The following is a 27321-nucleotide window of genomic DNA, read 5'->3' on the forward strand; positions in this document are numbered from 1 at the left end:
GTCACCTTTCTTTGTCAACCTGTGTTATTCTAATCTGTTCCTTTATAATCAGGAAAGGGCAATGAGTAGTTCATCAAAGGTGTTTTTTTTATTGTGCGTGTGTATGTTTGTGTTCATATGTGTCTGTTTCCACCTGTGTGTGCGAACATGTATGTATGCATGTAGATGTCCAGGGTCAATAAAGGGAGCAGGAATCACCTGGAATTGGAGTTACAGGCAGCTGTGAGCCACACAACGTGGGTGTGGGCGCTGGGCCCTGAAATGGGTCCAAGAGTTTAGCAGCTCTCCCAGCACTGAGTTGTCTCTCAAGCATAAAAGGTAATAGTTATTGATAATTTTGCATCTTCCCCAAGGCATTTTTATGGTTTTTTGTTTGTTTGTTGTTTTTGTTTTTTGAGAGAGGGCTTCCCTGTAGCTTCGGAGCCCGTCCTGGAACTAGCTCTTGTAGACCAGGCTGGTCTTGAACTCAGAGATCCACCTGCCTCTACCTCCAGAGTGCTGGGATTAAAGGTGTGCACCACCACTGCCCAGGTTCATTTTTATGTTTTTTTCATGCTTAAAGCATTTCACATAGCTCAAGAAATGTAGGTGCCTGCGTGGCAACTTCCCAGGAGGCCTGCTGGCTAATCCACACCAAGGCTCAGTTCTCCTGTCACATGCTGGCTGGCTCCTTCGCCGTGCTCTGCCTAGAGTGCAGTGTGCTGCTCTGCAGTGCACTGACAACAGCTCTCCCACCGACACAAGCTTGGCAACTGTGAACGCACTCACTCGGCACAGCGTCCTTCACACTAATGGTATGCAAGCTGTTCTATGACAGAAAGTTGTGTAAAAGCCTGACTGTGCGCAGGTTAGAATGAACAACTAGTTATTATAACAACAAACAGCATATGCACTGACAAAAGGTGTGACACGAATGTGGTGGCCACAGTGAGGTCACAGGTGAGAGAGCAGCAGTGGACACCTCTCTGGGTCAAGGCTTGCTTGTGAGTTGTGTCAGTGTCTAAGGAAGATGTTAGTGTCTGGAGAGAGAACTAGGAGAACAGAGGAGGAGAGCCCAGCAGAGGACATGTGTGCTACCTGCTGCCACTGAACACAGCTCTTCCTCTCTCCTAGACGCTGGCTGGCTGGACTATCTGAGGAAATTTCTAGTTTTTAGATCTGTTTTTATTTTATGTATATTGCCTACATGTATGTGTATTGTGTGTACAGTGCCCATGGAGGCCAGAAGAGGGCGCTAGATCCTCTGGAACTGGCGTTGCAGACAGTTGTGAGGCCTCTTTGAGTACTGGGGACTAAAGCCAGGTCCTCTGCAAGAGCAGTCACTGCTCTGGCCCCCAGAGCCATCTCTGTTCCCATTTGAGGATGGTCTTGAGGAGACAGTGCCTACAACTGTGGGAAGGGCTTCAAGAAGATCTTTTGTAGGAGTCCAAGGGCCACTTGGAACTACTTCTGGGCTGTGAACACTGTATCCCAGGTTCTGAATCCCTTGGGGAGCAGGAAGAATGGATGTTGCTGAAAAATCACAGCAAGATATTTTGATGGCACCACACACGCTTTCCTTGCATATAGTTTAATTCGGCTCAGACGCGTTTTCTTGAGCCTCGGAGGCAGATTTACATTTCAGCAGTCTTTGCCATATGCTTGGTTCTCTGTATATGTATATGCGTATGGACAAATGTTTATTTATATTTTAGAATGTTTTCTAACAAAGCAATGTTGGTCCAAAGCACACTGTCAAAGCAACCATGGCAGCTCTGTTATTTTGCCCGGCTCATGCCTGCTATTAGCAAAGCTTTTCTGGGGACATTACTCGAGACCGGTTTCAAGCACCAACTGAAGCGGCCTCTCTGCAGGAGCAGTTCACTTCTCCTGAATTGCAGGGGTCTGCAGCAACCAGAAGCCCAATGGCACTGCACTCCCCTTCTGGAACACCCATCTCACGCAGCAGAACACACAGCCAGGGCCTAGCACAGGGCAAACACAGCCTCTCTTGTCCTTGGTTCGCACCGGAGCCACAGGTTTGCTAATAGATTCTTAAGCACAAAGCAATTTATGGCATAAAGAGAGAAGTGTGGCAGTAAGTTTTTAAGAAAATTCAAGTATAATCATCAGAAAATGGGGTCAGTACTTTAGTTTACTTTTCTATTACATTTAAATAAAATTTAATTTTTTTGAGGTGGGGCTTGCTATTTAGCCCAGGCTAGACTCAAACATGATTCTCCAGCCATAGCCTCCCAGTCTGAGATTATAGACCTGATCACTGTCCAGCTAGAAGACAGAATCTGGGGTAGGAATTCTGCACGGGCCTCAATGGGTAAGTGCAGCTTGAGCAGGAAGCTGGAACACAGCAGCCTCTCTGTCAGCTGTGACTCCAGGACCAACAGTAAGTGTTTTCTCATGGTGCCCAGCCTATTAAGGTCTTCATTTTCACTAATTATTCTCAATTATTATCTTAAGTTTTAAGCATTACCATTTTCTACAACTGAGCCAATATGCAAACGTTTATGTAAATGTATTTGGACTCTGCCCATTCATTTAGCATTGTTAATTCATATGCTTTTTCCTGTTACAAAGAGAGAGAAAGGAAGGAAAAGGAAGAAAAAATTCCAAGGTGGTTTACCGAAAAACAAAATAACCCCCAAACACACAGTATCGGCTGCCTTCTGAGACTCAAAGCTAACAGCACAACACCACCTAAAAACAAGGGGGTCCAGCTCCCCCTTCCTCTGATCTGGCTGGAAGTGGGCCACGGCTCACTCTGGGTATTTCGAAATTGAAACACATCTTCAGGGAAGGGGATGCCCGGGGCCCCCTTCCTCGCTCTGAAAAGGCAAACGCTGGTTATAGCAGAGTTCCACAAATGCTTGCCACAGCCACCAGCTCTTCAACATGCCCGGCTCTACAGGTTTACCCCAGTAGATGGGTAATTAATGGCAGCCTCCTTTCGGGTTTTGATTAGATTGCCAGATCCTGCACAGCCGAGGTCTTCTTCCCTCCAACCTGCTCTCCTGAGCTGGGCACTTTAACACACTGTCTTGCAGATAGCAGCGTGTTCATTACGTTTCTTGACAACTTATTTCATGTTTTTTTTTTTTAAATATTTTGATTCCCTATATATGAACGTAAAGTAAAAGGTTATAATAACATATTACTTTTTTATTGGTACAGGGTAATATTTTTAGAAGGAATAAAGGCCCAACTTGGAGGTCAAAAGAGCATTTCCTGGTATGTAGATGGCAAATGCTGTCACTTTTCTGAAGAATGTTAGCGCCTGTCTTTGTCAGTGACTGACACAGATGCACATTCTTAGCCTAAAAATTCAGATACACTAACATTTCTATAACTTTGGCCATTTCAGGCACACAATTTATAACTGAAACAGGCTGCTGTTATAACGCACTGTACCTGGTTGCAATATTTATTCATTTATTTCAGGTAAACAGCCTTGAAATCATTTTTTAGATACAATAACCATGACAAAGTTAAACCAGGAGTCAAATGTGTCATTTATCTCCTGGCTGCTTTTAGTTTTCGTGTAAATGACAGCAGCTGACTTTAGAGAAGCCCTCGGTGGCACACACAGCAGGCACCCCCAGGGCGGTGTCTGAGCCCCTAAAACACCAGTGCACTCCATGTGGAGGAAGGGTTCCACCTGAGAACAGCTGCTAAGAACTCCAGAAAGAGTATGACACACACGGATGTGCTGTTAGTAATGAATGATATATAAATTCTGCTTTTTCACAAATCAACAACGGAGTCTTATAAAGCAAACCGGCAAGCATTGAAGTGTAATTAATTAACTACCCCCAAAATCCCTCCATACAAAAAACCACGACAAACAACCAGGGCCACTTACAGGGCTTGACGGAGTCTTGGGCCATCCTGGGCTGCTAATGCTGTCACTCTCGTCTCCGTGAAAGGAGGAGATGCTGGCAGAGCTGGGGGACATTGGGGAAGGGACTGGCAGGTTGCCTGGGGTCGGAGGCTGAGAGATACCCTGAGAGCTGTAGCTATCCTGTGGTAGGTAAATAAGAAAAAACGACAAAGGTACAATAAACTTTATTTAAAACAATTAAGTACATTCAGTTTAACAGATGAATTGTATATATACACATACACGTACATACACACACATATCACAAATGTATATATAAAGACATGCACAAACACACATAAAAACATATATAACAGAGTACTAAAACATTCTTAGTATGGCTGGTCAGTTTGCTGGATGCTGGAAAGGCCACAAAGCTACCAAGCTTACTTTAAGCTTAGACGGAATGCTAAGCATGGGATATATCTTATGCAAGGAAGTAAGAAAGCAAAAAAAGAAAAAAAAAGCCATTTGTCTTATTTGGGAAATAAGGCAGGGAAGCAAACAGTAAGAATGCTGTTGCAGAGTTAGCCAAAATAGGAAGCTCTGAACTATATGCAGAGAAAATGGGTCCAAGTACCCACACCAGGCAATATAATTAAACCCTTTGCTTCCCCTAACAGCATCTCTTAGCGAAGTCTCCACCCTTCCCGCACTGTGATTCAATGCTGTTAAGAATTAGTAACTTTCAGATCCACACTATGGGGAGCTGGGGAGCGGGGTGGGGGTGGGGAAGACGGCAGACAAGTGGCACACAAGGCACATAGAGGGAAGAGAGGAGAGACAGTGTCATCACCAGGCAGAGGACAGGAAGGTCGCCCTGCAGGCAGTGACGATAGCATGCAGGGAGGAGGAAGTACCTTTGACTTGCTCTCAGGCTGTGACACGCCTTCTTCTTTACTGTCTGCTTTAAGAGGTGTGGACAGTTTTGATTCGCCCGGAGACATCATATCTGCAAGACCCATAGAAGCTAATGGGAAACAGGAGAGAGTAAGGATTACACTGGGGATGGACGGGGCTTCTGCTCACCTGGCACCCATGCTTCCCTTGAAGGAAGGAAGGGGGAAAAAGAGTCATGGGATGCTGGAACACGCTGATGTCTGAAATTCTTTTACATGGTGGAGGAAGCAGACCCTGTGTAGCCAAGACCCCCGAACACAGGCCAGTTTATAGTTCTTTCTCTTTATCACAGCTTAAGAGAGTAGGTGACAAGTAGAGTCGGGCAGGCATATGAACTGCTCCCGCGGCGCTGGAAGAAACTGCAGCGTGTATCTGCCGCCTGGGTTCTGGAGGACTTGGGGCTCTATTTCTACCGGTCAAAGATTTGTTTGCAAAATCTCAGCTACTTCCAATGGTCTAGTCTACAACAGAGGAGGAAAACCATACAGAGGACTTAGGGGACAGTCTCTAAACTTTACAGGGGGCTGCTGTCCCTCCGTTGGCACAGAGCCTGTGTCATCAACCTCTACAGTCAGTGAGACATCACAGGAGCTCCTGACACAAGTCACACTTTCCATCTGCGGCCTGAGATGTGGATGCGCAAGCTCCACCCAGGCCCTAGATAAACGTTCAGAGAACAAGTGACTCACACATCCTCACTGTAGACACCAACAGACACACTCAGGCGAGCTGTTTCTTTCTAAGGGGGACTCAGACTACTGAGGACAATCAGGGTGGCTATGCAGGGAGTTGAGCTGAATTTCCATAGAGCCTACTGTCGAGCCTTCCACACAACTGAGCTAGACAGAGGAGCTGCAAGTAAGATATAGTAGATGTGTGAAGAACAGGGGCACTGAGGCAGCAGAGATCTGAAATCGCTCCCTGCCAGAATGGCAGAACCCTAAGGCTTCATACCCAGAACCTGCTTCAGATGCTGCAATGGCAAGTGTGGGCTCAGCCAGGCGCGACACCGGGAGCACAATGTGCTAGAAAAGGGATAGCAAACCAGCTGAAAAGGCCCTGCAGATCGGCCACTACAGAACGATTACTGCACATATTCGTGCATTACTGTGTTTTAGAAAATAATTAGTTTTAATTACAGCAGCGAGAGAATGAGCAGGCTCTGGTGAGTTAGCTGGCAAGCTCCATGGTGCTAATTTGTTAATATCGTTAGCATCACTGCAGGTTGAGACCATAGGTCCTGCCAAAAAAGCCTACCCCTCCACGTGCCCTGGAGTTTACGTCGGCACACTCAACACTGTGCTCTGAAATCCCGCGTTTCCACAGGCACACGGGCTGGCTTTGCAAAGCCCATTTGCAGCCCAGTCAGCCCTTAAAGTCATCACAACACACACAAATCATAATTGAGATGTTTTTCTTTTTTTCAAATTACTTTCAATACTTAGACTTTAAGAACTGGAACAAAAAGCTTTTTCAAGTGATGCAGCTGCAGAGGAAAATCTATTGGGATCAGCTAAAAATGTGTTATTTCTGTGAATGTGTGAAACCTCAAAAAAAGCAGCTGAGTGATATTACAGCCGAAGACCGCCTCGCTCAGTGGCTTCCGTGCGGCTTCTCCGCAGGGCCCAACGAGACGGAATTAGTGAGCCTGGATGCTCAGAAGAGTAATTAACGTGTGCAGGGAGGAAGGGGGCCTGTGCATGGATATCGGCCCGTCCTTTCCCTTCTACACACTGCTCAGGGCAATGGCAGCCAGCGCAATTCAGAGAAGGAGGTTACAACAGGCGGCTTCTGCCAAATCCTGCTGCTCCAGAGGTGACAGCTGTTTGGCCAGTTTTCTAAGTTATATCTGGATATTATTTTGGCAGAAGGAATGGCGATATGTTTTATGCATTTCACACATTAATGTACACAAAAGTAACTTTAAGCAGAAAGAACTAAGCCAACTGTACTACAATCATCAGCAGTAGTTCACACCGATTTCATAATCAGACTCCGATGAATAAAGCATACGTGGAATCTGAAATCCCCCAAATTTCTTCATTCTCTATTTTATAGTCTAAAGTGGGCACCCTGGACATGTGAATACACCTGTACCGCCCTACCGCTCTGAGAGACGGGACTGGAGCGGCACTTTGTACACATCGCACAGATTCTTCTTCTAACTACGTAACTGCACTGTCTGTCCGACTGTGGACTTTATCTTCATTCTACTGAAATGCTTACTTTTGACTTAACCAAACTTTCAAAGAACTGCTGCACAGAGCATGTATCTGCCACCCTCCAGGGCAGTGGTCTCTCCGGGGCACCGTTTTCCTCTTTCCTCAGGAAAGAGGTCACATCACTGTCAGATACGCCCTCCCTCAACTGTTGATTCTCCAACTCCCAGGAGTCCAGAGTGTGAAGTTCAGATGGGATGGCCAGGGACGACAGCACCCGAGACTACAGCAAGGGCTGCCAGAGCGAGGTAAATGCAGACATATCCTAAGGGCAGGCACTGGTCCTGCCATGGGGATGTAGGAGCTAAAATGACTTCTTAAGGCCACCAGGAGTCAAGGTCCTAAAGGAGCTAGATTGGTGCATTCTCAAGAACTCAGGGAACACAGGACTTGAGTGAAGCCAACCTACGTCCTCCTCCCAGCTTCTCTCTGTTATTTACATGGCTGCAGCTACTCCCAGAAGGCAGTGACACACACAAGCTCTTTTCCTTTCTTGGTAAAATCCCACATTCTAGAGCTATTTTGCCATTCTAAACACCAAAGCCTACCTTGTTCACGAATTGGTTGTTGCTATTTTTTTTTTTTTAAAACAAATCCCTCTCTGTAGCCTAGCCAGGTTCAAAGAGCTCCCTATGCTGCCCAGGCTAGCCTCAAGCTCACTGGGATCCTCCTGACCCAGCATCTCAGGCACCGCTTGCTTGAGGTTGCATGTGTGGCAGAATCCACTGCACGGTGAATAAGCGCATGTGTGAGCTACAGAAAGATCTCTGGGGAAGCACCCTTCCTCATAGCACAGCCTTCTGAGGGAGTGCCAGGGAGCACGAGGAGGGCACGGCTCTACAGTGTGCCTGAGTGACAGCCTCTGCACTGGCCTCTACAATGGAGGCCAGTGTCTCCTCCAGCCAGGAGCTGGCACACTGATGCGCTTTGGCATGACCTCAGCATGTAAGTCTTCCATCTTACAAAACTTGGCTGACATGCTTTATCAAGTCCCCTCAGCCTGCATCTTCCCCTGTCCCTGGTCTGCCCGCTTCCTTCCTTGTCCCCAGTTTGCTTGTCTTTTTTCTTTCTTGAGGGTGGACGGTGACTGATCAAGTGACCACTGAGCAGAATGCTCCCTTATCTGTGGCTGTCACATTTGTGCATGTGGAGATCACCGGAGGAGTTATTAATAACACAGCCTCCTAGACACACCCTCAGAATTCGGAAAGGCTCTGCAGCTATAACGGGCACTCCAGGTGCCTTGCAGTAGGCAGTCCTTGGGCAGTTCTGTGGTAGTGCCACTGACTCCCTTCTTCCTAAGGGCTGCCAGAGCTGGCACTCAGTGCCTAGGTAGGCAAATGATAGGGGCACTTTACTCTTGGGATTAGAATCTGGCCAAGGCTCCCTGTGGGGAGGTTTTGCTGTAGCACCAGATGGGGCTCCTAGCCTACGGGGCAGCATGGTGGAAACAGCTGGTTTCTACTGAGTGGCTCCTGGAGAGGCCATCATAGAGCTCTAGGTGGTAGGTTTTCTGGTTGTTGGCATCAGAGATCCTCCTGAAGGCGACACCTCATGAGTAGACAACAGCACATTAAGGAATTACTACAAATGCTAAAACAACCAACGGACCCGACTACAGTGCAGGATACACAAGTTTACCTTTAAGTTATTCTTTTGCTCACAATATTAAGTGATTCGAACTTTTTAATCCAACTTGCTAAAAACAAATTTCAAACCTAAATGTGAATCCAGGTGGCTCCATCAGAAGACAATCCCCACTGTTTCCCATCCAACAACTGCTGAGATCCAGGAAGAAATGCCTGCCACATTTATTCCCATACTGTCTCCATTTAAGTAATCACTTGCTCACTGAAGTCTGTGACAATGTTCCTACACAGGAGGATGTGTGTGTGTGTGTGGTGCGCCTTCTACAACACCACTAACTGGCTCAGTGAAGGGAATGTTGGGAAGCTAGTTACAGGGGGTGCTAACTAACGGAATCTCAGAAAACCCCACTGCTGGCCCTGCCTACACCTCTCCACCTTCCTCCGCAGGGCACCGTGATGGAGGAATGCATTGGGAGTGGGAGTTGATCTCCACGGCCACGGTCCCAAGCCACAGAGGTGGACATCACAATAAACCACTCCCAGTGTGTGGGGCAGCACACAGTTCTGGGGGTGCTGCACTGCTGACATCCTGTCATTCCTGTTCCTCTCAGAGACTAACACTCAGAGAAGACTCACGGGACATGTCAACAGACACAAGAGATGCTAGACGTCAATACTCCTCAGTTTTTCTGAGTGATCTCTTTCTATCAGGTAGCGTCAGACTCGATAATGTGGAAATGAAAACATATAAATTGTAGAACAAAATTTGATAAATGTTTAAATTATTAAAAATTCAATATTTTGAAATGCACAATGCCATGAAAAATATACTGCTATGCTTTACAGAAAGCTGTAAGGATAAATGGTCTTTCACTGAGCAGATTTCCTCTGCATGAAGTAATGAATCGCTGAATTATCTGAATAATAAAATGAAACCCTTTCTATGAGCCCCATAAAACTGTTCTTTCTTCAGAACACATAGATCTTCCTGGTCAGGGCGTGTGCCATCTGTTTACTAAGAGCATTTTGGGAGCTCTGGGGTTTAAAGGAAAAGGGAAAAAATGAGTATCACTAACAGTAGACAGAAATTTATTCCAGTTTCAGAAGCAATTTTATCTCAGAAAGCCAGACAGAATACAGGCTATCCCGACCCAGACCTGTATGGGCTGGGCAGCATTGCAGGCTGCTGGATCTGCAGAATGCATTTCCGCCATGACCCACCACCTGCCTAACACTGGGAAGGGGGATTTCAGGTATTGGAAACCCTGAGTTTGGACTCAGTTTAGTCTGTGTTTTTCTAAACTTTCAGGAAGTGAGCCCCTAGGGCTGGGTGGTTCCGCTGCTCAGGCAGGTAACACACCTGGCTGCTCTGGCCTGTCCTCTGTGACAGAGAACTCTGAGAGTGGCTGCCACGGCGGGGAGGGGAATTGGAAAGGGGAGGTTAGGTTCCAGGAGACCCAGACACAGAGAGAGCATGGGCAAAGCTATGTAAATGGTAAAGATGAGCATGGGAGCTAAGGCTCACAATGTGGTGACATGTCCCGGAGCTTTGGAGGACTTTCCATCTCCTCCCAGGTCCAGTGGAGACAATGGGCTACCCAAAGGGATACAGCTCAGCCAAACGCCAGCTTCTCATTTTTGACATCACACTCAGCACAGGGAAAGGTGTTGTCCCGAGAGTGCTTCAGCTGCTGGGCACAGCGACTTCTTCCTTGGCAGCACAGAACCTACATGCCTACCTCTGCCACTGCCAAGTGTCAGTTTTTGCTCCGGGAGCCTCAATCCTCCTAGTAACTCTCAAGGATAAGAAGAAAGTAGAACACACAGTTCATCCACAGACGCTTGAAACATGGGGATGTAGTGGACAAACCATGACAAACCATTTACATCAAGTCACAGACTAAGCAAGCTTTCTAAAGCAGGGGATGGACTTAGCCCACGTGCACCGAGGAATTCCCCTTCTCAGCATTTGGGCATTCATCATAAAGTCTAAGAGGAGGAGATAGGAAGACAGGGTGGCACTGGTTACCTGTGGAGCTGTTCACCATTGTTGGGGTCATGCTGTAGGGCTGTGCCTGTGTGTTCATCAGGCCAGAGCTGTTGTTCATGGGCTGGCTGTAGGGAGAGCTGGAGGCCATGAGTCCACCCTGGTTCATGCCAGGAAAGCTGCCTTGCCTGCAGGGAAAGAGAACAGGCACACACTCATTGAGCACCACGTCGGCTGCACAGAACCCTGGCAGTCATTTCGAGATGCAGGGGCAAGGCTGGCCCTTTTCTGAGAGGCTGAACTCTACCGGTTGGTAAATATTCAATATACTGTTCATAAGTTCACAAATAAGTTACATTTATAATTGTGTCAAGTGTTCTAAGTTATTATTCACTACACTTAAGATAAACAGAAGCAGGAGCAAGGAACTTGAGATAAAAACAGGAATTACAAAAGCAGGCCAAATTGATGGCTCTTTTTTCATTGTCATGTTTGGCACCAGGGGTCAAATCCTGGGTCATCCTACCCCTGCCCTGCTCCACTTGTCCAGTCCAAAACTCTAAGGCAGAGGCAGAAGCCTGGTCCTAATGGCACATTAGGATCCATCCATCCATCCATCCATCCATCCATCCATCCATCCATCCATCCACCCACCCACCCACCCACCCACACACCCACCCACCCAGCCCTCTCCAGCCACCCAGCCCTCTCCAGCCCTAACTCATAACAAGAGCTGACTGCACACACTGGCTAGCATCCTCACCAGCATCTTCATCCTCACCTCGCCCAAATCAGAAGTCAAGAGACGAAAAACAACCAGAGTAGTATGAGAATCTTACTAGAACAATTCTTTGCCCCAAATCTTCTGAAGAATAGGAATGAGAGAAAGCCCTGCTTTCTCCTCAGTCTATTAGTTAACCTGCAAAAATCAGGTCCTACTGAAACCACAGCATCTGTATATGTGGTTTAAGGAGTGATGCAGAAGACAGCAGACATCCAGAGTGGAGTCCAAAAGCGTCCTCTGTCCCATGATGTCACAGGGAAGGAAGAACTGAAGTGTCTTTATTTCAGAGATGCAATCCCCTCTTAGGGACTTAGCTTATGTTCAGTAACAAACACTTTCTCTCACTCTTGGCTGCTAGCAGTGGCATGGAGGTCTGCTTGCCAGGGAAATTTCACTGCAACAGGAGGACTGGCTAACTGTGCAGGGTGCGGTGGGACTCTCTGCCGTAAGCTAAGCTTGCCTTAGGTAATAGCATCCCTTTGAAAAGCTTGCCCCAGTTGTGGCTAAGATGCTGCTAGGAGTCACCCCGAGAAGAGGGCTAAGTTCACCTTTTCCCCACCTGTTCCAAAAACTAGCTATTCACTCTCTGAATTACCTTGGTGGCTCCTAGCTTATAGCAGTCAACATTTTCAAAAGATTTAAAAGATTCAAATAAGTTATTGCTCAAAACCATAAGTATATTTCCTTTGTGCATCAATTTCTGGTGGACTCAACTATGGGCAGAACTACCATCACTCAGTGGCTCCTGAACACACACACACACACGTGCCCCTCAAGCAACACAAGCAAAGTGAAGGAGCAGGCTGTCCTGCCTGGGTCAGTTTCTGCCATAGCCAATCCATCGTCCTGGCTGCAGCTGCTGCCATGACAATGCTGGTGGCAAAATCATGCCGTGATTATTCCCACAAATCAGTGGCTCTGGCCAGTCAATCCTGTGAGAACAAAACAGGATTTGGATTATTGAAGAGACACAGAATAGAGCTGAGTGCCCTTGATTTAAGAACCATGGCTCCCTGCAAAATCACAGGACCACAGGCTATTTAAACAAAATACATTGTTCCACACCCTTTGCTCTAGAAGACACACTAGATTAAGTAAAGACTAAGCAGAAATCCCTTCCATTGAGTAGGAAATGACACTCACGGTTATCTGCCCAGAGCTGGGGCTGCACATGGGACTAGAGATGACAATAAGTTCGAGGCACACAGACGTGGCCCAAGCAACAAACGACAAGTGGACAGTAGCCTGCACAAACAGACAGAGGTCTACACACCATATGACCGTGCGGTAAGGGGATGAATGTTTCCTGAGGAGGGGTTGGCACCACACCTCCCTCATATCTGCAGCCAGTGAGGAACAGCACAGCATAAAGGCAGGGTTCTGAGACACTGGTGTCAGCACAGCCCTGTAAGAAGGGGCTCAGAGTGGCTCTCTGAGGTTCCATCCTGATCCTAAAGAGGTCTAGGGCACGACTAGGCAGCAGGGAGGACACTGAAGATGTGTGTTTTAAAGACACAGGCCTCTGGCGGCCACTGATGGAGGAACCAGAAAATGGCCTCAGAAGGCCACTGCAAAGATCTGGGTGAGAGACAACGGAGTGAAGGGGACACCCTGAAGGAGTTTAAGTTTCATTTTTTTTCTTTGAAGAATGGGAGAGCGGTATTTTAACAGAGGGGCAGCAGGACTTCACCACAAGCCCTCCAGAATGATTTCTGTAGCACAGAGTTCCAACCCTTCAGGTGTAAGCTCTCCTGGCATTGCGTCTCTGCGATCTGGGCTCCACCATCAAGGCCATCTCCAAAGCCTCCACCTAGCTGCACAACTGTCCACAGAGCTGTTTCTCTTACAGCGTCTTGGCACGGCTCTTCCTGTGAGGCTCTGCACATCCCTTGAGGTCTCACAAAAGCACACACCACCACAAACATCTTCTCCTTCCACAGCCACTTCATGTCGATGCCCCACTGCTCAACAGCACTACTGTGTGGCCTGCAGACTTAGCCCTTTCATCTGGCGTCTAAACTATCCTTACTTGCTCTCAGACCAACCAAAACAAATGGAGTTCAAGGGCTCTGACTTTAGAGTATAAAGAAAATGCGAATATGGTCGCTGGCAGTCTGGCTTTTAGTGATGACTAAGGATGATCTCGTCATCTTCAAAGCTGACTGCTTTGTCGAGCCTACTGTTCTGTTTTATATACCATTTATTAGTAACACATAAAACTGAATGAAGATGTGGAACACTTAATTCTGGGACTTCCACTCTAGTCCTTTCCTGCTGGTGCAGAGTCCACCGCCTGCTCAGCCCTGAAGGAGGCACAGAGGCAGCAGCGGGTCTTGGAGATGGAGCTTTCCTGAGGGAGAGAGATTAGTTACTTCAGGACTTCTATGGGTTCTTGATGTGGCATGTCCTTCTGTATGTGTGTTGTTTTTATTGGTTAATGAATAAAGAAACTACTTTGGCCTGTGATAGGGCAGAGTAGAGCTAGGCGGGAAAACTAAACTGAATGCTGGGAGAAAGAAGGCAAAGTCAGTGAGACACCATGGAGCTGCCAGAGGAGAAAGACGCAAGCTTTTAGCTGGAATCTTGCTGGTAGGCCACGAGCTGCATGGTAAAATATAAAATAATGGAAATAGGTTAATTCTAGATGTAAGGGCTAGCTAGCAATATGCTTAAGCTATTGGGCAAACAGTATTTTAATTAATACAGATTTCTGTGTGATTACTTTGGGAGTCTGGGTGGCCAGGAAATGAATGAACAGCCTCCCCCAACAGGTTCTGGTACCACGCAATAGTCCACCTGCATGGCACAAATACAGTCTTCCACTTGGACAAAGATGAGGTATACAACACTACATAATAAAAAAAGATCCAGCTATCATCAGTGTGTGCCCACATAAAAGGCCTCTGTCTAACCACACTGTACACACTGTACATAGCATTTTATTTGAGGTTATCATAACATTAAGAAAATCCTCAATCTATTTACAAGGAAGGCTGCTCCTCTGCAGTGTTAGGAACAGCCACATCCCAAGTCCCTGTCCTACCTGAACACCCCTTCCAGATGACAAGTATGAGGGACAGTGCCTAGCTGTGTCTTAACAGAGATCCTGGCAGTCTGTGAATGCCAGCCGCAGACAAAGGCTGCGTGATCGTGGCAGACACTGAGGGGCTAATTAACATGCACCGAGGAGTAATCAAAGTGATGGTTTAGCAGCGAGATAATTAAGAATACATATATCTTGCAGGCATTTGCTGAGATCTTTAGTACCTTAGTAGACCTGTCACTCAGCTTACAAAATTAATTTGGGTCTGGAGTTCCCCATGCTCTGTACTCTGTCTTGGCAGTATTTCCCAAACCCACATACAAGCAATGCACTTCTCCAGGGAATACAAACATAGTCATTTCGGATTTTCTTTTCTATTTTTAAGACAGGGTTTCCTTCTGTAGCCTAGGTTAGCCTGGAGCACACTATTTACAGCCCAGGATTTACTTGAACTTGTGGTAATCCTCCTGCCTCAGCCTCCCAAGTGTTAGAATTACAGGTGTGAACCACACACCCAGCTTATCATTTCTAATTTTTAGAACAGTCCTTAAAGTTTCTTAGTAAGGCTAGGCCATGAAATCATTTAACTTAGTAAAGTGTGACACTGTCTGCCCTGTGAGAGCCGAGTCCAGGACTTGATCAGGACCCCAACAACGGCACTCCAGCATGAACAAAAGAAGAACCCTATGGCTGTCAGCTTTGGTCTGGTTGTTAGTGACAGAGTATAGGTCAAAATAAGTACGATGAACAAGATTAAGAGGACTCCTAGAGTGTCACATCCCAAGGTCCTCCATACCGGTAAATCGAGGCATCATGGGCAGTCAGGAGTCAGTTTCTTTCTTGTCGACTACGAGGCCACCAGGTACTTCCACACTTAATAATTCCAAGCCCCAGGCACACCCTCTGCACCCCACCACCCATTCCTCCCATCTCCAGGGAAAATTGCTGTGGGTTGAGAACCCTCACCGTTCCCAGTGCTGTCCGAGAATCTGGCAGGCTGACAACGCAGGCCTTGGCTGCATTTCCTTATTCTGAGGAACTGCGATGTGCTGGGCCACAGAGCTGAGTATTCCCAGCTGGTGGGACCATGACACTGGCACGAGATGCAATGATCCAGTTTGTTTAGTGTGCACGAAGTGCATGGGGGCAGACACCATGTAGGGCTGCGGGCAGAAGCAAAAACAAGTGGCCCAGACCAACAAGCAGGGGCACAGGTCCTCAGTGTGAAGGCAGTCAGACTAGGGCAGGGGACTAACTTAAGTAAAGGGGTGCGTCCTTTGTCCACGGAGAGTACAAGGAAGATCTTGTGGGAGGACATCAAGATGGGCTTGTGGAGATGAACTCTGACCTGGGTTAACAGATGCCCAAGCTCTGGCTTGGGTTTATAACGAGTCCAGCTCCTCCTGATCCAGGATACCAGCCCCAGCTCGCTTTCCTGGCCTGATGCCCATCTGGGAGAAGGTGGTCCTGCCACGCTCTCTTGCCTTTCCCACCCTTGCTTGTCAGGGAGCTTTGAGGAGGAGGGGTCCTGGGTACCAGTGCTCAGCTGTGTTCTTTCTGCACAGACCCACTCAGGACATCGGTCAGAACACGGGCACAGAGCCTTGTCCTCCACATGGCTGGGATTGGGCTATGGACTCAAGTCCATTAAAGATTTGCTGTATATTTCATAATTTGATTCACTAAAACTCTTTAGTCCTTTAAGAATTTATGTTTTACTATTTTTTAATTTGAAGATTTACATATGCAATTTGTAACTCTGGAAGACTTAATTGATAATCTTAAAATAACATAATAATATTCATTCAAATTCTCAATTTGGAATAGAATAAAAGGGGCCAAGAATGAAAGTACAGTATTTAGATGACAAAATAAAGGCTTATATCTAATTTCAGAAATAAAAATTCTATTTCAGCCTTTGAAATCTGTTCTCTTTGTCTTTCAATAACAAGACTTTTCAAATCATAGGTATTATGTTGAAACCTAATTGTCCGAAATCCAAAGGGCTGTCTTAGTTAATTCAAATCACCTGCTGTCTACAGTATGGGGATCCCACTACAACCAGGGGATTGAGCTATGGGTTTTTTTTTTGGGAGGGCTGGTCTCTTTGACATGTTAATGCACTCTCTCCATTAATGTACTTCCACATCGGTGGCTGCAGGTCCATCAGCAGAATGGCGTCACACTGGCTTCAGAGCAAAAGACAGAAAAAGTACCTTGCTGGCAAACAGCAACATAGGGTTTGCACTATATGAGGAGTGCATCTTAACAAGGACAGTAGCTTGTAGTGTGTGGACATGTGGCACACACCAGTACAGGTTGTGGTGTCTCTGCAGGAAAGCCAGACTAACTTCTCTCTGTCTGTATCAGGGCCAACTCCTTCTCCACAGAGGAAGGCTGCTGATTGCCTTGTCTTGCAAAGCTCAGCTCCTTCAATGCTTGTGTTGTTAGCCATGATGTAGTAACCAACATGACTTCAAAAGGTATCATATTAATATCTGAGCACAGATGATTTCTGTAGCCCTGGTGTAAGCATTAGAATGTAGGTACACACACTCACATTTTCTGTGGCCCTTGTGTTAGCATTAAATGTAGGTACCCACGCTCACATTTTCTGTGGCCCTAGAGTTAGCATTAGAATGTAGGTACACACACTCACATTTTCTGTGGCCCTGGTGTTAGCATTAGAATGTATATATACATGCTCACATTCCTGGTACTCAGTAGAACCTTCTAGTCAAGCCTAGTAAGGCTTCAAACTGATTGATTTTACCACTTATTTATTTTAAAAAACTAAGTCTGGGAGTTTTCCTCCTTCTGATGCTTTTGAGTCCACTGGAGCCTCCTCCAGGGACAGCAGATAAAGATTAACGCGTGGCCTGCAGCACAGCCGCTTCTCCCCCGGTTTTAATGGTGAGGCTGAAGTAGTAGTGTACGGGCAACCACAGGGTCAAACAGACTGGAGCACCAGCACGGATGCTGCCTATTCATGCTGCTGAGGCCCCAGGCCCCAGGCAGGTACACGGTCCATGTCCTCTTCAGCAGACGAAGGTAGAGAGCTCAGCCCTCTGCAGGAAGGGCGGCCTTGCTCAGATACACGCTCACGTTCAGTTTCTACCAGAACAGCTGTTACAGATTACGGAATGAGCAAAGCAAGCGTTCACCCCTTCACCAAGTTTAGGGACAGCAGTGCACAGGCTGAGACGGACCCTTGCATCCTCCCTTGAATTCAATGGTGACCTTCTCTGCTGACCTCAGGGGACTCAGTGTCCTCACCATAAAATAAAGGGCAGAGAGTGAGCAGTGTCCACAAACCCGGCTCCAGACTCTGCCACCCTCTGCTGGGAACCCACACAGTGATAACAGGATAAAGATCTTACAGACCAATGCAGACCTGTGACACAAAATCTGGAAGTTTAGACAATGCTGGGGGTGCTGTCATTGAGGAAATGAACTCCATCCAACCAACCTGGCTTCAAAAGGCCCAGGAATTTGTCAGACTTTTGTACATTGAAGATGTGATTCTTCCTTGGAAGAATTTCTAAGGAAAAACAAAAACAAAGCCTAGGTAATTCCCAAGTCTCCAGACCCACATATCAACTACTGTATTTGGCAAAGAAACCAGTAGCTTGGAATTGCCAGGTTTTCCTTAAATGGAACAAACAATGTAGGACACACTGTGGGCTGAGGACACTCGCTTGTTCACATATGTGTGTGTGTGCTGGGCTGAGGACACTCGCTGGCTCACACGTGTGTGTGTGTGTGTGTGCTGGGCTGAGGACACTCACTGGCTCACGTGTGTGCGTGTGCTGAGGACACTTGCTCACACGTGAGCCTGTGCTGTCAAGGCCATGGGTGATGAACTCAGTCACTGAAAACATCCTAGAAGCTGTGTCTGTGTCTAGGATTCATGACAAGGCCCCTTGAGGAAGCAGGGGCCAAGGTCTTCCCTGAGCTTTTGGCAGACGAGGCTCGAGCAGACACCACACTCCAGAATAAACCCCATTAACTATGGATGCCCTAGAACAACCCACAGCAAGACTTTCTGAGCACAGCAACTCTTCAATCATTAAGGTGGATGTTTAGGTACCATCGCGTGCCTAGCAGCACGCGGACAGTGGACGCCAAAGCACTTTCTAGTACAGATCTTTCCCTCCTTCATACGAAGGACAGCAAGAGAAACAACCTATATATTTGTAGCTTATTCAACGTAGCAGGTGGATTTTAACACTTAGAAGTCACCCTCAAAACTGACACCGGTGAGAGACTTTTCAAGCAGGTAAGCTGATGCTTTCTCCTGTATCTTACACTCCGCTTGTGAAGACCATCATCACAACACCTGCGCACAAGCCTTCCTCTCTACAGCACGCTGCTGCCACGGCTGAATCAGACACACGCTTCCCACCTTCATCAATAATTTGTCCTTTTGCGATCCTTTCCCAGGCTCCATGCACTTTGGGAAGGACGGAGAGAACAGTCTAACACACTGTAGCTGCCCAAAGACCAAGCTTTTCCGCCCCCTCCCCAAAGAAACACATTTTCTAAAGCAGCTTCACCTGCCATCCATCAATAAAAAAAAAGCCAAACTGTGAGTCTGCTGCCTAGGGCAGCAAATCATGCTGAAACCAGGGCTCTTGGCGAGGGCTGCAGAGACTTGTAACACAGTGCTCTCTCACAGATGAGTAGGCCTTCTGAAAACCGGGATGGGGGAAGGGAAGGGGGAGGGGTGTGTGCTCTGCAAAGCTGACAGATGGGTGACCTAAATAGAAACAAAACTTGGATTTCTCTCTTTTTCAGAAAGGATACTGTAACCATGAAAAGCACTCCACAGGCAGCAGGCAGGGGTTGCACAGAGCCTCTGCCAGGTGGGGGAGGTCACAGTAGCGCCCGCATTGCTCCTCCTCATTTTCTGTTAAAGAGGAGGTGCTGTCTTCTCGGCAGCCCTCGGGAAGCTGCTGGCTGGAGCAGAGTTGATCTTCTCAGGCTGGTTAGCTAACATTGATTTTCTGCCCCAGTGGAAGAGATTTTACTCTGATGCATGCCATTTAAATTCATTTTACACAGCTGCTTAATGTTTCTTGGCAAGGCGCAGGCAGAGCGGCTTTGTGGGTCTAACAGCACTCCTGAGCCGGGAGAGGACAAGCAGCGGAAGACAAACACCTTTCTGCTCTACCCTTACCTTCCTCTAGACTCCTGCGCCGACCCCCAGGGAACCATGGGAAAATGCAAGGTTGGGAGAGCAGGTTCCCAAGAATAAGCGTGTCTGTCTCATTCTATAGTTACTTTAGCTTGCGGATTATGTTCACAGGAGTCTTTGTTGGTGTGCAGTGAGAACCTGCTTACAGAACTAATGACTCTCCATGACAAATGACCCTTTGCTCTTGCTGTCTGCAGTGATGTGTAGGGAAGGGAAGACTACTCCAAAGCTGGAGTCAGGGGTGAGAAGGGATGAGAGCGGAGCCGAGGTTACTGTTCGCAGGGCTGCATCTACCCCCCCCCGCTCAGCAGGAGGTCCATCTCCACTGTCCCTCATTGCCAAGGTCAAGGATGTGCGGATCTCATGAACACACACAACATGACATGCTAATATTATTGCTGAGTAACCCTCAGTAACACGCGCAGTTTACCGGCGACACAACTGCAGCGGGGAAGAAAGGCCATTTTGCTGCTGTCTATAATTCCTGTGTTGACATTAAGATGAACACGCCACTGTGGAATGGCAAAAAATTCTTGATTATTTCATCAAATTTCCTTGGTCAATGGTTCTCGGCCTCGTTTGAGGAAGAGATAACAGAAGTTACTGGCTAACAGGCAGGGCAGGCTCAGTGGTACTACGGGCTTCTCCTCTGCCCCGGGGCCCAGCAGCTCTACTGTTGGAGTATCCAGGCTCCTGGCTATGGCAACACAGCCCTGATTCCTCCACAGAACATCAACAGCAAAGGGGACTGGGCAGGGTGGGAGATGTCATCGCTTCTGTGGAGGTTAACAGCTCTACTTTCCTTCTTAGGCATGAAGGAACGCAGGCAGGTGAAACCCAGACAGAGAGAGGACTTTCATCACACTGCCGTGGGACAAATGCCCAGCTCTCCCACAGAAAGCCCTGGGGGTGTTGCTTCCTACCCATAATGGTAAGGCTGGTGCATCAGGGAGTCTGGCAGCTGCCACAGTTAGGGAAAAAAACATGGGGCGTCCTCTAGCCTCAGAGTGGCTGGGATTACAGGTGACTTAACATACGTAGTCTAAAGAAAGATTGAACAACAGCTTGTGTGAATTTGTCCTGAAGCACCAGTCTGAGGCCCTGCCCACACCATTCCACGCATCGGTGTGAGCTTATAGACTGGGGGAAAGGAGCCTAGCCTGGGCCATGAGCTACCTGGGGTGGGGCTTTGTGAAATTCAGCAGAGGAGGAAAGGGCCAGGGAGAGAGAAAAGTATATTCTCATAGCTACTCTCGATTTATCAGTTAAGTATAGTTTTGACTTGAGGTAAATCAAATCAACAAATGGCCACCATTTAAACAGCTGAGACCTAAATGGGGGAGGATGTGACGCTGGCTTTGGTTAAACACAGAAAACATGCAAGGCTGGGGGGCGGACACTTGGGGTCAGGAGGTTTTAAGTGCGCATAAAGAGCTAAGAGAACAGGGAGGAACGCAGGATTTCCACTCAATTCTGCAGAGAAAATGCATCAGTGTTCAGATATTTGCCCAGAGTACCAGCTTCAGAGGGGAAGAAGCGTCTTCTCAACACGCGCGAGTGTTCACAGACACATCTAAATACATGCTTGGTCACAAATACACACAGACACATTTAAACACATGCGTGTTCAGATACACACAGACATGTTTAAACACATGCGTGTTCAGGTACACACAGACATATCTAAACATATGCATGTTCATGGACACTCACAGACACATTTGAACACACACAGAGATACACACATACATGCTTACACAATTAGCTTTTATTACTCTTTGACAAAAGTCAGAATTTTCCTAACTTTTGCAGGTACCCTGCGGCCCAGAGCTTCTGGTGTGCTTTTTAGAAAGACAGGTCTGCATCTGACACTTTTAAAGCAAGTTCATCTTTGCTTCACACATTTTAAAATTATGGCATTTGAGGTAGGTCAAATATTTAATTAATATTAACAATTCAGAATAAAACCAAGGACAGAGGGTAAAGCCTTGCTTAACCAGCTTGAACTGTCTAAAATATTATTTTTACTTTAACAACCACATTTTGGTTGGGAGAGAAAAATGTTCAGACAATAAAATACAAAATCCCACACATACTTATACTTATTTAGATCAACACACAGTACACACATATACACAAGATTTTGATTCTTTTTTGTCTGAGACAAGGTCTCTCACTATGTATCCCTGAATGGCCCAGATCTTGCTATGGCAATCTGGGCTGCCCTCAAACTCTCAGGATCCTGCCCACCTCTTGCCTCCCAGCGATAGGATCAAAGTGTGTGCTACCACACCAGACCAAAGTTTCTACTGTCTAGAGATCTTATGGTAAAACTGTACATGTTTGAGTATGTGTGCAAGTGCACGTGCAAATGAGTGTGCATATTCGAATTGTATGTTGAAGTGTGTGAATGCATGTTGTTTCTTTTGCAATGCCGTAGATTTTAAATAGTTAGGCTATAGTGTTTTCTGCTTAAAACTCATCAAAGTGGAACTGGGCAGACATTTCCTTTTTGCACGGCACGGTTGGTTCCCTGGCTACGGTCACAGGCACTAGTTACAAGCTCCTCATCTCCCACAGCGGATGCCCACCACTCAGATTCCTTCCTGGTAGGAAGAAAGCTTTGTCTGTCACCCCTCTGACCTCGCCTCACGCACAAACACAAGCACTGCTGCTCTGGAATACTGAAGGGAGGACCGGCTGGTGTCGGTCACGTGGGCACACGGCCCGACCTGTCTCAGAGGCATACCTGCTTTGTGCTGAGTTTGCAGCAGCCTGCATCACAGCTGCAGCAGCTTCCTGGGCCTTACGGTTCACAGTGGGCATTGGTGGGCCCATTCCTGGCCCTCCCTGCTGAGACATGCCAGGAGAACTGGGGGTGACGCTGCTCATGTTTCCAGGAAATGGTCTGTTCTGCATCCCAGCTGAAGGCATTCGTCCCAGGGGCATAGCACCACATGGCTGGGTTGGCCCTTGTCCATGCATCTGGTTGTTGGCATTGATACCCATACCGGGCCCTGGGCCGCTGTAGCTTGCACTGGGTACCCCACTATATGTTGGGGTTCTGGAGTAGTTGCCTAGACAAAAAGCAAAGACAAGTTAAAGCCTTTTATTTAAACATTCTTGAAAGCATTTGCTGGAAATACATTCTGTAGAGTGAAGTGCCCAGCATGGGGCCCTGGTCACTGGTCATGCTCTGCACCTGGCACTTCCTGCTGTGCAGACATGGCTGCATTCTCAAGGCACCTGGAGAACCAGCTCAGTGACAGAGAGCCCAAAGGACTATGCGATACTGGGATAGAAGCCAGTCTTAGAGCATGGTGCACCAAGCTGTCTGGACTCTTGGGCTAGCAATCCCAGCTACGTGGGCAGCTGAGGCAGGAGGATCACATATTCAAAAACATCTTGGGCTACTTGGATAATTCATGGACAGCTTGACCACCATAGTAAGACCTGTCTCAAAATAAAAAATAAAGGGCTATCATACAGGCCAGCGGTAGAGCATCTGCTTAAGACGCCCACGGCCTTAGAGTTAGTCACTGTTGCTAAAAAAAATCAAAGAGTTCCCAGCCCCAAATCTCGCCAATCTGTTGAATACCTTACATCTTCTACCTCACCCAGAAGTACAATGTTAGACAGCCTTCAGGTGAGGGCCACTGAGACCCCCCTACCACATCCCACCTCCACCTGACTGTAGACAAAGACCCCCCACATAAACACACAGGACGGTGTCACGTGCATCTGCACAGATCCAACAAGGCTGTTCTGTTGTGGGCGCCAACCTTTTTCATCCCAAGACTGAGCGGTTGTCTTATGTCCTCACTGTCACCCTAGCAGGACAATGGGCACAGGGAATGGCGGTGTGAGGGGAGGAAGGCACCCACAGGGCCTCCAGCTGCACTGCACCCATGCTTGCCTTCCTACCATACCTTGGCATGGCCACTTCAATAAGAACAGCAGATGTTAACTGCGGAGCCACAGGGCACACTAGACACCTGGTTAAAGTGTTCTGCCCCGAGTTAATCCAGATCCTCCAATAACCAAACACACCACTGTTTATAAATGAGAAAACCCTAGCTTGGAGGTCAGGATGGAAGCTCTTGCAAACTGATGAGAAAAATCCATGTATTTACCAACGAAACAAGCTGTCTCCCAGAAATGAAACAAATGTAAGAAAGACAAGTGTCTATAGTCTATGGACAGACTTTCTCAGCTGTCCCGACTAATTCTAGAACATTCTCCCATCACCTAATGACAACACACAACAAAAATGCCAGAAACTGCTCCAGCTACAGGGGAATTAAGTTAAGTGGCTGCCCTGGGAGAGCTCCCGATTTAGATTTGTGTAGGTGCGTGCACACTGGTGTATGTGGTTGGGGAGGGGACAGAGAAAACAGCTCCAAAGCAACACCACACGATGGTGGCAGGGGAGTGATTCTGACTGGGGTGCAGGCCCAGGAATCCTGAAGGAGTGCAGACTTCTGTCTATACACGCAGAAGGGGAAGAGAAACCTCCAGTGCTGATGTAGGCCAGGCTCTGGGGCAGGACAATCCCTGTGTGCACTGACTGGGGACTCTTAGGAAACCTGTCTCCAGCTTTCTTCCTAAATCAATCCTTGGGAAGTTTGTCACACAGGTATAAAGTCCCCCTGACAAAAAACGTGGTGGATGACTTCCTGGCTGGCTGGGTGAATGGGGGAGATGCCAAGGGGAGCAAGCAGGGATGTCAGGGGACAGTCCACAGGAAGCAGGAGGGGCAACATGGAGCTGGGAGGGGAAGCAGCTGGAGCTAGCCAGCCTGAGAGTCACATTCCTGAGTGTGCACACATCTGAAGACACAAAAATGGACTAATAATAAAACCCTTACTATTATTATGTGCTACATTCAGTTCCAAGTTCTTCTAAACAATTCGATTCCTTACAGGATGCCCATGAAAGTCTTCACTGGGACCCTCATTTTGAAGGTGAACACTCAAGACCCAGGGATGACAAGTTACCTGTCCCAAACAACTGGGGAGCCAGGGGTGACCCAGGTAGGCTGAGAGTGTGGCTCAGAGGGAAAACACTGTGTACTGTATGCAGCCTCCTCAGTGCTTATGTGACCACGCCAGGATAACGCTCAAACAGGTTTCTTAAATCCACACAAAGCTGACTGACCTCCATAACCACAGGAAGTCAGACACTCTCGGCTCACTGGTACCTGCTGCTAGGGGCATGGTGGGTGAGCTTTCTTCTTCAACTGTCTGTGAAGTATGTGCTGTTATTTACTGCTGAGGTGGAGGCCTCTGTTCATGCAGGCCATGGACTGGCACAGTACATCTGCCAAGGGCCAGGGAGTAAATATTTCAAGCACTGGGGGTCAACTACTCAATTCTGCCAATACAGCTTACAGCTCCAAAGCAGCCACATGCAGATACTCACACAGCTCTGACAAGTGTGTCTTTACAAAACAGAGCCCAAACAAAAGGGAATAATTTGCTGATCCCTGAAGGTGATCAGTGCTGGGTCTTGCCCATAAGTTGTTACACTGGCTCAAGTCAGGAGTGTAAACAGGATGCCATTATGAAGACTGAGGGTGGGCAGATCCAAGGGTCCCTGTTGTAGAACATTATTTTAAGGAGTGTTGCATTTGTTTATGCTGAGGAACATTTGTTCTAGTGATGCAAAGATGTGTTGCATTCTTTTATGTTGCATTTGTTCAACTCTGTGAAACTGTGATTCTTTGCCTGTCTAAAATACCTGATAGTCTAATAAAGAAATGAACCGCTAATAGCAAGGCAGGCAAAAGGATAGGCGGGGCTGGCAGACAGAGAGAATAAATAGAAGGAGAACTCTGGGAGAAAAAAAAAAGGGGCAAGAAAGATCAAGGAGCGAGAAAAGAAGGGGCAGTCACCTGGCCACCCAGCCCCAGAGCCAGCCACCGAGTAAGAGTGGAAGCAAGATACTCAGAAGTAAGAAAAGGGAAAGGCCCAGAGGCAAAAGGTAGATGGGATAATTTAAGAAAAGCTGGCAAGAAATAAGCCAAGCTAAGGACGGGCATTTATAAGAAAGAATGAGACTCTATGTGTGATTTATTTGGGAGCTGGGTGGTGGGCCCCCAAAAGAGCCAAGGCACCTAAGAGAAAAAACAACCACCACCATTTTCATGTTCCGACGTGGGGCTAGAATAAAAGAAAGTCCAACAACAGATTCCAATAAAGAGACGAAAACCTGAGGACCCGGAGGAGGGGGCATAAAGATGCAATAACTATGAGGCAGGCCGACGACGGCAGGCCGTCCCCGCACACAGCACCTCTGCAAAGTAGGAATGTGCAGAGATAACCAAGCACGCACTGTTCTTAAACAAAGGCTTAAAATACATGGAGACTGTTCACAATTGAAAACTTCTTCCAGAAAGTTCTAAAGTGGTTTCCAGGGTCCCACTTCTGGGTCACCTGCCCGCAGAGGGCCAGCTCAGCAGGAGTAGCACTCTCCTGGGTCTTCAGGAAGCTGGTGCAATGGGTGCTTTCCCCGATGAGCAGGCACTGTGACTCTGCCTCCCCTCACTGATGTCACAGCCCTATCCTGCAGTATCTCTGTCTCAGCTCCTTTTAGGCTTTGCTTTTACCCGAACTCATCTACAGTGCGAGCAAATGGTCACAGGCCCACACTATTACTCGGACATTAGTTCGCCCCCTCCAACACCTGATGACCGACTCCTGGGGAAGAAGCCCCTTTCCTTTTGAAAATGACACTTGAAGCCTGCGGTGGTGACACACACCTTTAATCCCAGCACTCTGGGAGGCAGAGGCAGGTGGATCTCTGTGAGTTTGAGGCCAACCTGAGTGAGTTCTAAGACAGCTAGGGCTACCCTGTCTCAAAAAAACAAACAAAAAAAGAAAATGGCACTTGAATCTTGCTTTAAAACAAGCATCTAGACATGGCCACTGCTAACTGTACTCCACTCTTACTGCCATTTTACTAGATAGAGAAGAGAGTTCCTGGCCTTACTGGGCTTTGTTTACTGTGCTAAAAGACAGAGAACTCCCATTCTGGTCTGACTCATTATGGAGTGGGGACCTAAAAAGCTGATGGATCCTGATGAAGATCCACAGAAGAAAGAATGGCTCCGCCTTCCTGACTGTCCTGTATCCTGCCCCAAGCTCTCATTCTTTGTAGACTCTGGGGCTGGTTTGCACTGGGGCTCCAGGTTCAGCGGAAGGACTCTGGACGGTTAGTGTGGGACATGGGGCTCTGACGTGCAGCCTGTATTGGGGTTACCGCTCTCACTCTATTTGCTTCAGTCGGGCTGACTCAGAATCACATGTCTAGGGAGCTGGTCTAATTATAGAGGCCCAGTCCCCTTTCTCTTCCTTGAAGCATTAAAAGCCTTCCTCACTAAACCCATGTGCCTAGATGACCACACTTTCTGAGGCTCCAATGGCTTCCAGGGTAAAGCACAGGCCTTAGCACGGAGAGCCGAGCCCTCCTGACACTGCCTGGCAGCACGACCCTTCCAAGTTATTTAACTTCCCCACACAGTGGCAATGTCATCAGAGAGATGCCACGCTAAAGGGACAGAGCCTGCAGTGCTACCATCGGGAGCCACAGGACACTGGAGCCGCTTCCCTACCACCTTTAAAGATGAGTGGATGGGGCAGGGCATGACCCACCCCACTCTATGGAGACTATAGCTCATATCTGTGCTCCAGCAAACAGAATCCAAATGTGTAAGCCAAGCAAAATGTG

General features: G+C 47.6%; 1 protein-coding gene across 4 annotated transcripts in view; it reads right to left on the reverse strand.

The window, feature by feature from the left end:
• Arid1b (AT-rich interaction domain 1B) overlaps positions 1-27321 on the reverse strand; it is a 357367-nt gene that overhangs the window by 26223 nt on the left and 303823 nt on the right. For 3 of the 4 annotated variants that reach the window (XM_057757693.1, XM_057757684.1, XM_057757711.1), the window contains 4 exons: positions 22343-22670; positions 10612-10757; positions 4735-4844; positions 3857-4015 (listed from right to left, as the gene is read on the reverse strand). In XM_057757693.1, the coding sequence (XP_057613676.1) occupies positions 3857-4015; positions 4735-4844; positions 10612-10757; positions 22343-22670 (743 nt within the window). The remainder of the gene's footprint in view (positions 1-3856; positions 4016-4734; positions 4845-10611; positions 10758-22342; positions 22671-27321) is intronic. The other variant, XM_057757703.1, reaches the window with a different exon arrangement.

This window comes from Chionomys nivalis, chromosome 2, assembly GCF_950005125.1.
Source record: "Chionomys nivalis chromosome 2, mChiNiv1.1, whole genome shotgun sequence".
Taxonomy (NCBI): Eukaryota; Metazoa; Chordata; class Mammalia; order Rodentia; family Cricetidae; genus Chionomys; species Chionomys nivalis.